The sequence below is a fragment of the Galeopterus variegatus genome, unplaced genomic scaffold, assembly GCF_000696425.1.
Source record: "Galeopterus variegatus unplaced genomic scaffold, G_variegatus-3.0.2 Scaffold14489, whole genome shotgun sequence".
NCBI classification, from domain to species: Eukaryota; Metazoa; Chordata; class Mammalia; order Dermoptera; family Cynocephalidae; genus Galeopterus; species Galeopterus variegatus.
Genome location: NW_007740600.1, coordinates 1 through 9,909, shown reverse-complemented (window position 1 = coordinate 9,909; position 9,909 = coordinate 1). Strand labels below are relative to the sequence as shown.

The 9,909-nt window shown below is 44.7% G+C and overlaps 1 protein-coding gene across 1 annotated transcript in view; it reads right to left on the bottom strand.

Annotated features, from left to right (window-relative positions):
• The window catches only part of LOC103581978 (core histone macro-H2A.1), a gene marked incomplete at its 5' end in the record, with an annotated part of 28,679 nt that extends 19,308 nt beyond the window's left edge, over positions 1 to 9,371 (bottom strand). Inside the window, 2 exons of the mRNA XM_008563672.1 lie at positions 1,048 to 1,147; positions 9,261 to 9,371. Of these exons, the coding sequence (XP_008561894.1) occupies positions 1,048 to 1,147; positions 9,261 to 9,371 (211 nt within the window). The remainder of the gene's footprint in view (positions 1 to 1,047; positions 1,148 to 9,260) is intronic.
• Between the last annotated feature and the right edge of the window lie 538 nt (positions 9,372 to 9,909).

The following is a 9,909-nucleotide window of genomic DNA, read 5'->3' as shown; positions in this document are numbered from 1 at the left end:
CACCCCCAAAAGTACCTGGGTAACAACTGGAAAACAAGTTCAAATAGGGCATTCTTGAGTCCCAGTCCCAACGTCTTTAGCCCATGGCTGTACCCAATTTTTGTGGGTCAGGCCTGGGTTCTGGAATGAGAATCTCTCATTCCAGAGAGAGAGAAATAAGGAAATCTGCCATCTCACAAAGTGGCTGAAGCTGGGAGCTACAGGCACATGAAACATACCAATGTCAATGTTAGGGATGAGACTGGCTTTGTGGGCAACCATGTGGCCTACTTCCCAGGAGCCTTTACTGTGTCCCTGAGCTGACGGTTCCTCATCTGCAAAAACAAAGCCACAGAGGTGGGACACCTGAGGGGTACCTCTCAGCTTGCCCTGAACCGTCTGCTCTTCTAGGTGGGGAGAAATCATAGTTCTGGGGCAGTTTTCCTCCATAGGAACTTGCTCAGAGAGAGATATTGCCCTTTTGTTTAATGTTGTCCTCTAGCCAAATAATTCATGAAGGCGGCACTCAGTCATATACTGTTTTCAGTTCTAGAAAAAGTTAAAGTGACAGGAGGTTTGTAAATTTGGGGGAAGCCAATTTGCTTGTGTAGTAAAGACAGCTTAATGGTATACTGATATGGCTTGTCTTCCCTTTCAAGCTTTGAGTGTCATTTTTAATTAAGGCTTAAATGGAGAAACTATCATTTTGTAGTTACCTGAGATTTTTCAGTTCTAAAAAGAAACAAAAATAAAAAAAACTGAAACACATGTAAAAATCCCCCCCAAGTAACCAGCAATCAGTTTGATGATTATGGAAAAGAATTTAGATAACAATATATTTGCAATCAAGGGGAAAATAGCCAATTGCACTTAATGAAGCATACCAGACTGTTTCTGTTTGGAATGGCTTGAGTAAGTAGATATTCAGTGTCTACACTCAAACATCAATCTTGGATTTAGAAATTTGACCTGACCATTTTGAAGTCTGGGCAGGTGAGAAAACCTAAATTCTGGGTTCCATAACTTTTCATCTGACAGCTGGTGGTGCCAAACCCCGTCCCCAATTACCTAGGTCATCTTTAAGGTCAATGTCAGCATTGGTAGGATTGATTATGGCCTCCACCTCAAAGCCGGCTAAATTACTGATTTCACTGTGAATAAGGTTCAGCTGAAAAGAAAAGCATGAGGTGGGAAATAACAGGAGAGCTAGGAAGTTGCAGAGAAGGGAGCCTTGGGATACAGGTGAAGGGCAGTGCGCACTCCAAGTGCACTGGGAACAAAGGGAGACAGAGAGTTGCTGGCTAAAATGAATCCATTTTGAACATAAGGTTCCAGTGCTGCTTGGGATACTGAAAGGAAGCAAGCTAGTCTATCTTCAGAACCTGTTGGGTGATGCTTGGGGCAAAAGGGAAGCACAAGCCACATTGTACTGGACAACTGACTTTCCTTTAAAGGAACTTGTGATTTGGGGGCCAAAGTAAAGTAGCTGTCAGGATCTAGGATCAGAGTACTCACTGCTGGGGATGGGGTGGGGTGGTGGTTGTATTTGGGACTGTCTTCATCCTTGAGTTCCAGGGCTGTGCAGAAGTCCTACCTGGCTTGGGTAAACCCCTAGTAACTCTGCCATTGTCCTCCAAGTGGCTGTGGGTCTTTAAGGCTGTCCCCATCACTGTGACTGCTGGCTGGCTCCCCTGCCCTGCTCAGGAGTGGCAAGGAGTGAGAACGGTGTGATGCTTAGTAATACCTAATTTTATGTGCCCATTAGTCACGTAATATTGAAGATCTTCAACCCAGGAAGAAAAACAGCAGTTCTCCAGCAAGACAAAATGTCTTTTAAACACCTCGTTGGTCAGGTTACTGTGAGGCCCAAATAGATGGCTTATTGAGCATTTTCCTTGAGTCAGTTTTATGGTTACCCAGCCAACTTGCTTTTTCTGAAAAGCCACTGGAATGTCCTCTCTCCTCATTGTTACTCTGTTGCCATAGCAACCCCCAGCATTTGAGTAAGAGAGGAATCCCAAGTTCCAGATTCTACTGTCAGAGGGGTAAGGGGAATTAATTGGCCTAGGACTACTGTCCTGCCCCTTCCTTTTCTTTAGGTACAAGTGCCTGCAGTGAGGTTTGCACTCTCTCTTTTAATGAATGCTCATTCCTCAGTGACATCAATTCATAACAGCTGCAAAAGTTTGCACTCTCTCTTTTAATGAATGCTCATTCCTCAGTGACATCAATTCATAACAGCTGCAGCAAAGTGCAATGCCTAAGCAGCCCCCAAGTAGCTAGTGCCCAAGACCAACTATGATCTAGGCTGGGGGTGGGGGTGACCATGGTCTGCAGGGCCAGTCTTTGTCCAGGCCTCACTCAGAGGAGATGGTTGTGTGCAGACATCTGGCAGGGAGGCTCCTAGCAACTGAGTTCGAAGTTGCTGAACTTCTGGGGCCAAACATTTTGTTTGAAAACAAAAAACCTGACAGTTTACAAGCATCAGAAATATAAACCCACATTTCTGATTCTCAGAAGCCGTCAGATTCTCAAAAAAGGGACCTGCTTAGACTAAAATCATTCTTTGGGAGAAAGGAGTTGTGGAAATAAATTTGGTCCCATGTCCAAGGAAGGACTCTGGCCAGGCCCTGCCAAAGGGTAGTGGGCCTCAGATAAGTATTCAAAGAAGAAAGAGGAACAAACTTTCTCCATTTGGACTTTCTAGGTTATTGCTCCTAGCACTACAGGATGATTTAGGGGCCACCCACATCCCCAAAGCTGAAAGAAGGCTATCAGGGTTGATCTCACATAATGAGCTCTCAGAAGTATGGTGCCAGGGCAGAGGCACAGAAAAGAAATGGTCAGCACCAGGGCCAGGGCCTGACTGCCGCCCTCAGGGAGAAGGGGCACAGATGGGAGGCCAGAGGGTAAGGCAAATGAATGCTCAGGATTAAGAACAAGGTAAAGGATTTTATTGTGATATCATTAGTATGCATTTGACTCCATGCAAATGCTGGTTTTTTTTTTTTTTTTTTTTTTTTTTTTTTAAAAGATGACCGGTAAGGGGATCTCAACCCTTGGCTTGGTGTTGTCAGCACCACGCTCAGCCAGTGAGCAAACCGGCCATCCCTATATAGGATCCGAACCCGTGGCCTTGGTGTTATCAGCACCGCACTCTACCGAGTGAGCCACGGGCCGGCCTGCAAATGCTGTTTATAAAAACCAACTAAGCCAATACTCCCTGTTCCCACCAATAAAAAACCTTACACTGTGTGAAAAGGCAAGAGGTTGGCGAGGGAAGAAGACAAAGGAGAAAAAAAGGAAAGAAACACTTCACTTGGTGTGGCGTGGATGAGTATACTTTTAAGACATAAGATTCCTTTTTTGTTTAAAAATTATACATGTTCAGTCCTTAAAATTCACACTATTTTTAATTGTATAGATGTTTCTGGGTCTGTATTCAGAAATGTGTTATTGGAAAAGCAGCTATTTTCATGAGATCCGATTCAACTAGCTGGAAAGATCCCAGTAGCTGGTGGCTGCCTCTGTTCTCGGGAGAACAACCACTCTGTCTAGGGAAAGGGATTCTTTGGTGACACTGGGGGTTTCTTGGCTTTGCTGAAGTGAGGGAGAATTGAAGTTCCTTGGAGAATTCCCACTTCTCTCTGGACTCATGGCCTTCCCTTCTGCCCAGAGGCAGCCCTGCTCTTGGAAGCACAGACTACTATACTTTGGGAGCCACCACTGCTCAACACTGAGACTTGGCAGCCAGCCAAGTGCTGTTTCGCTCTTTCACCCACAGCTGAGGATGAGACTGCAGGCACTTGTACCTAAAGAAAAGGAAGAGGCAGAGTGGAATCCAGGACAGTAATCCTAGGCCAATTAATTCCCCTTACCCCTCTGACAGGGGATGGAGACTAGAGTAGTGATTTTCCAACTATGCTATGTTATGCACTAGGGCTCAGCAGAAGTCCCCAGGAGTGGGGCTGAGCCACAAAATAGTTTTAATGCTTATAAAATATGTACAAATATGTATTTTTAAAAAATTCTCTAGACTAGAAACTGTGTACTTGGGGTGTTTGTGTGGAATTGGGAGGGGAGGAGACAAATTGATTTAGGCACTTTGGAAAGACAAATAGGTAATCAACTAGGCTTGGGGAGGCTGGACCAATGAGCAGAAGCTGAAAGTGAGATGATCACGAATAAAAATAGTGGTGCCCCTGAACAGAAGAAAACCCACAAGCATAGGGTGCAAATGGGCCATGTTTGCACATGTGTGGAAAGAACCTTGCTGTCCAGTTGGTCACATGTGAGCAGGCATGGCAGGGCCAAGGCAGATGCCCAGTCTGAGGAGGTCCCAGGGCCCCTCTCTCCACCCGGGGTGAAATCCAACTGGGCATTTCAGTCAAAAGGCCATGTGGCCATCTGAAGTACATCTGAAGTGACAGAGAAGGTACTTGGGGGTTGGGAAATCAGATTTCTGGGGAACTATGAAAATTTCCCAGATTAGTCTGATTTGCCAGGAAAGAAGAGGATCATTAATAGTACATATAGAATTTGAAAAGGTGATTACTTCTTTAAAACTTACAAGTTTTAAACAACAGCTTGGACAATGTAAAGCAGCCATGAATATTGTTGGCCACTGGAGGAAGTGACCACAGGGTATTGTAAGTTATAGAGCGGGGCGGGGGATAATTGGCTGTGGAGTAGGGAGAAAGGAACTTAGCCAAAGGACCTTCAGGATCCCTTCCATCACTGGGATCTGATGATTTTAATCACAGTTGGCTCTCCTGTAGCCACTCTCTTAAGATAATTGGCTGTGGAGTAGGGAGAAAGGAACTTAGCCAAAGGACCTTCAGGATCCTTTCCATCACTGGGATCTGATGATTTTAATCACAGTTGGCTCTCCTGTAGCCACTCTCTTAAGTCTAAAGTACCCAAGTCTTCTCTACAGAGGTTGTGTCCACTTTAATCCTTGTTCTCTACTCATGATGTGAGCTCATTAGAGTATAAGCTCCTTGAAGGCAGAGAGTGTGTTGCCTCCTAAACCTAAGTGCCACACAATGCCTAAAATAGTGCTAGGTTTTCTGTAGGTACATAGAGTTGGAATTGAACATCTAATATCCTCACATAATTCTGAGATAAAATGAATGTCCCTCCCTTCCCTTAAAGCAGGGTTCATGAAAATGCCTGAGCTCAGGAACTGGGACCTTGGCCTGGCCTGGACCTGAGGTAGCTCAGCGCCAACCTGGCCTCACCTGGACAGGAGGCTGGCACCCACCATTTAGGGTAAGTCAAGAGGCAGTTTGTCGATGAAAGGGAAGAAACCAGTGGCTTCAAGCTACTGGGGGACATGCAGACTGCCTTGACCTGACCTACTTGGCTACAGGACACACAGTTCAATCTCTTCTATTTTCAAAAAAATATAATCAGAAATTCAATTTTAGCAATGAAAGTGATATTAAAGATTATCTGAGTGATAATGTTGAATATATCCTGTAATTGTCAAATTTTGGTGTCTCTCATTCCTTCATAATGGACAAGTAAGGAAGCCTGGCCAGTCTCATTTCCCTGTGCTAGCCACATAAAATGCAGTTCTTTTCCTGTCCTTCAAATCCACTCCAACCAGGGGGGCTGGAAGGGTGATGTCTTCCACAGACTCCTCCCTCACAAGAACCATGTTTTCCCTATGGCCCCCTCAAGGCCACTCCTGCCCTCACACCTGTGCTATGCTGCCCACCTTGCACACATGCCCAGCCTCAGTTTCTCCACAGCCCTTGGCCTAGTGGTGACATCTGGAGGGTTTTGGCTAGAAAGTGCCTCACAAAGTGAGGGCTGAGTGTGGGCACTGCTGGAGGCCTGCTAGCTGAGCCATTCCTCCTGGTTTCATCCATTTTCGGAACTGTCTCCACGGCCAGTCCTTGGCCACAATGGTGGAAAGGGGTGCACGGCTCTTCTCCCTCACTGCTGCTTCAAACCCTCTGTCCTTACAGTCTCTCAGCTCCCAGGAGAAGGGTGTGTGGATCACAGGGAGAAAACCCACAGCAGCCGTGTCTGCCTTTGATGGCCTCCAGTGCTTGGCCATGACCCTGACCATTTGGGAGGCATGAAGACTCATGTACACCCTCCTGAGATTGCCAGCTGCTTCAAACACTTACTCTACCAAGGAGACCTAAATCATTTACTGCCATTGGCACAGACAGATGTATAGGTATTCACACTGGAAGGGATTTTTTTGGAAATAAAACCATCAGGTTTTTACCTCTCCAAAGAGACCGCAAATCTCAGTTGAAACACAAAGCAAAAACATTTAGTTGACTCAGATTCACAACACTGTTTTCTTTTTAAAACAATTAAAAAATGTGTGTGAACACTGGGTAAAATCAGAGTAATGAGGGTGATTACTCCCAAGGCTTCATTATGTGAAATATATCATTAACAACAACAATTAGACCCGGCTCCTAAGCCCTGGGCTGTTTCCTTCTGTGAGTAGCTTAGTAACCAGGCCTTTACAGGGCAAGGCTTCATTATGTGAAATATATCATTAACAACAACAATTAGACCTGGCTCCTAAGCCCTGGGCTGTTTCCTTCTGTGAGTAGCTTAGTAACCAGGCCTTTACAGGGCTGTAGCAAGCAGATATTACCTTCGTCCACCCCAGCTTGCTTACAATATTGAAGCATTGGTTTCACTGTCATAGATGGAAAAATAAGATTCATAGAACACAGAGTACCATACAGTCATTATTTTAAAGTACCCTTTTTGAAACATTTCCTAAAATCCAAGTCAAAACTAATTTCTGTAATAACATTATAATATGCTTTGTGTAAAATCTGTATGTGTTGGTTTTATTACTCTTGCCCCTTCTGAACTATATACCATGATTTTTACCTGACAGTAATACCCAATAAAGGGCCAGAAAATACTGCTTCGAAATAACGCTCTGAAATATCAATGTTCACACCATCTCATGCTGCAGGGATGCAGGGTTCCAAAAAGGGCAGCTGGCACCCCAGTTTCTAACACTTGTGCCCAGGCTGACTTGAGATGCTGCTTTATTCTATGAAGCCACAGTTTACTCTGCTAAAAGGCATATGAAGTCTTGGATTTGGGGGTACCTCTTCCTGGGTATGTGAATCTTGGGTTATTGCAAGCACATTTAACAGGAAGGGCAGTTTCACAGCAGCTTTGTATTTTCTTTTCACCACTAAGAGACTGGAATGTATGATCTGGGAAAGAAGGCTGGGGGTCTGCCTGTGTCTGCATTCAGCCCCTCCTCTTACAGCTGACCATTTTATACGGGGTTTCAGCTCAACCAATCTTTTCAGAGTCTCCCTCCAAAAGTCAAGATATCAAACAGGCACATTAGCTTCGTTATCAAGCCCACCGCTTTCATTCTCCTCTGTTTCTTAAATAACACTAGATGATACGTCTGTAAATTATTACTGAGTATCAATAAATCTCTGTGGCTTTTTGGACGCTCCCTCCCAACCCTGAGTGGGGGACAGTCGGTATTAGCTAGATTTGTACTTTATTGTACAATATTTCTAGTCTTGTAGCACCTGATCCTGAGACCTGAGATGTACCCAACATGTCAGAGAAGAGTTGCTGAAAGGCTAATGTGCACACAGCTCTGCAGAGCAGCCAGCAAGGTGTCTATAGCCCTTGCCCACCTCTCCTCCAGGGCTCACATGCAACAGAGCCCAGACAGAGATCTGATCCCATTTCTTTCTGAAGAGCCGAGCAACAAGAAAGGGATATCCATTTGTACATGGACATTTGCATAGCTCATTGCTGCTAGTTTGGGAAAATCTGAGTTCACCCAGCAAAGAGCAGGGTGAAGATTTCTGATTGTAGGCTGGATGTGGGGTGACCAATAGGAGGTAGCAAGAAGAACACAGGGAAGGAAGAGGCCAGAGCTGGGGGCACCCAAGGGCAGGGTGCGGCAGGAGTGAGGGAAAGAGTGACCCCATGGGGCTGAACTGTTCTACCTGTTAAACAGGCCTCCAAGTCTCCTGGCTAATAGTCTGTACTGGGGATCCAGAACACACTGGAGCTAGTACTAAGTAGCAGGGCAGTTTTCACGCTTTAGTTCAAACTGAAGCAATTTGGATGACAGGTCACATTAACTTTCAATATTACTCAAAGAACATGTTAAAGGGTGTGAAAGTAGACCCAGGTGGTTGCCTTCACTGCTGAGTTAGAATTTTTAAATGAATAAAAAATATTTTAAACAGAACCTTTTAAAGCCCCAGACCTTAAGATGACAACTAGTGCTGCTTTTTTTTTCTTTTGAAAAATGCATACAAAATACAGATAATGGTTATAAAATGTAAACAGTAATGGTTATTTTCTGGAATACAGAGTCCACCACAGGAAGTGCATCATGAGAGACAGTGCAATTAGCGATAGGAAGAGGGAACGGGGTGGGGGAGGACTTGCAATGATGTGAGCAGAGAGCCGTGTCACTGTGATGCAAAAGAAAACTGACAGTGAGGATTTAAAAATGATGCAGCTTCACAACCAAATTGTTACCATTCAAACTAAACTCAAATTTACAAGGAAGGTCAATTCATTCCTTTAATTTTTTTGAATGTAGGTTAAAAAAAAATCGAGAAAAACTTAATTCCCTCTCTCCCCACCCCTTTTTTTGGTGTTAATAGAGATATATTAATTAACTGTCATTCTCAGGTCTTAAAAGCTGTTGCATCATTTTTATTTTCAATAAAAGTGAATCGTCTTTTACAAAACCATGGCGTCCTGGCAAAGGTGCATCACTGGGGCGGCTGAAAATATATTGCCCGTGGTTAAAACAAACAAACAATTGGCTTGAAGAGTCGTCTGGTGGTTCAGTGAAGAAACCCAGTGCACCCATTAGTGTATCTGGAAACAATCCCGCCCGGGATCAGATTGGGGGCTCTGCCTTTAGGGCCCACCAGAACAGGTAGGCCACCTGCCAGATCATGCACCTTCCACAAGGGGGGTTCTGACTTCTGCCTAGTTTTCTGGCCAGTGCTATCTGATGACTAAGTTACCCCACAGAAGTAGCTCCTTTTCCAGGCTAACCCCAAGGGTCCTGATCCTCTACTGAACCCCCCTGTTCTCTTTAGCACTATCTCCCATTCCCCACCTGCCAGAGTCCCCCCTCAGCTTTGTGGTCTCCTCAGCACCTCACCTCCCCTGAGGCCACTCTCAAAGCCACTCTGTCCACCCACGAGGCTGGGAGTGGCCCCAGGAATCCCCAGGCCTGCCATCCGTCCCGGGGCCCTTGAGCAGACTGAAGCCACACGTCTGCCTACCTTCTGGCCGAGGAAGAGGCTCTTGGTGGAGAGGACGGTGAAGCCATCGGCGGGCGTGCCCTCAGTCGTGCTGTCGGCACTGGCGGCCTTGCTGACTTCTCCCTGCTTCTTCTTGCACAAAAAGAAGTCAGAATGTGGGACACACAGGCAGAGGCCCCACAAGCCCAGGCTTTTCTAACACTCAAGAGAAAACAGGAAACTAAATCACAACCAATTCTCAGCATATCTCAAAGTGGAGGCTGCAGACTTATTTTGAAGTCCAGGAGTTCTGTGACTAGCATTAAATTATATTTTCATCACTTATAATCTCAAAAAAAAAAAAAAGCTACTTTAAAGGCAAAACTTCACTTTACAGTGATCATTTATATAAAACCATTTTCATAAACTGAGATCAAGTTGAAGTCTTCTAGTTAAGGATGTTCAAGTGTCTTTCCGTTCAAGATGTCTTTGTACTTATTTACTTATGTACAGTATTTATACTATTCAAGCTTAAGAAGAAGAAAAAAACTGTTCTAGGTCACTAGTTGTCAAAAAGCCCGAAGTCTTCTAATTAAGGATGTTCAAGTGTCTTTCCGTTCAAGATGTCTGTATACTATTCAAGCTTAAGAAGAAGAAAAAAACTGTTCTAGGTCACTAGTTGTCAAAAAGC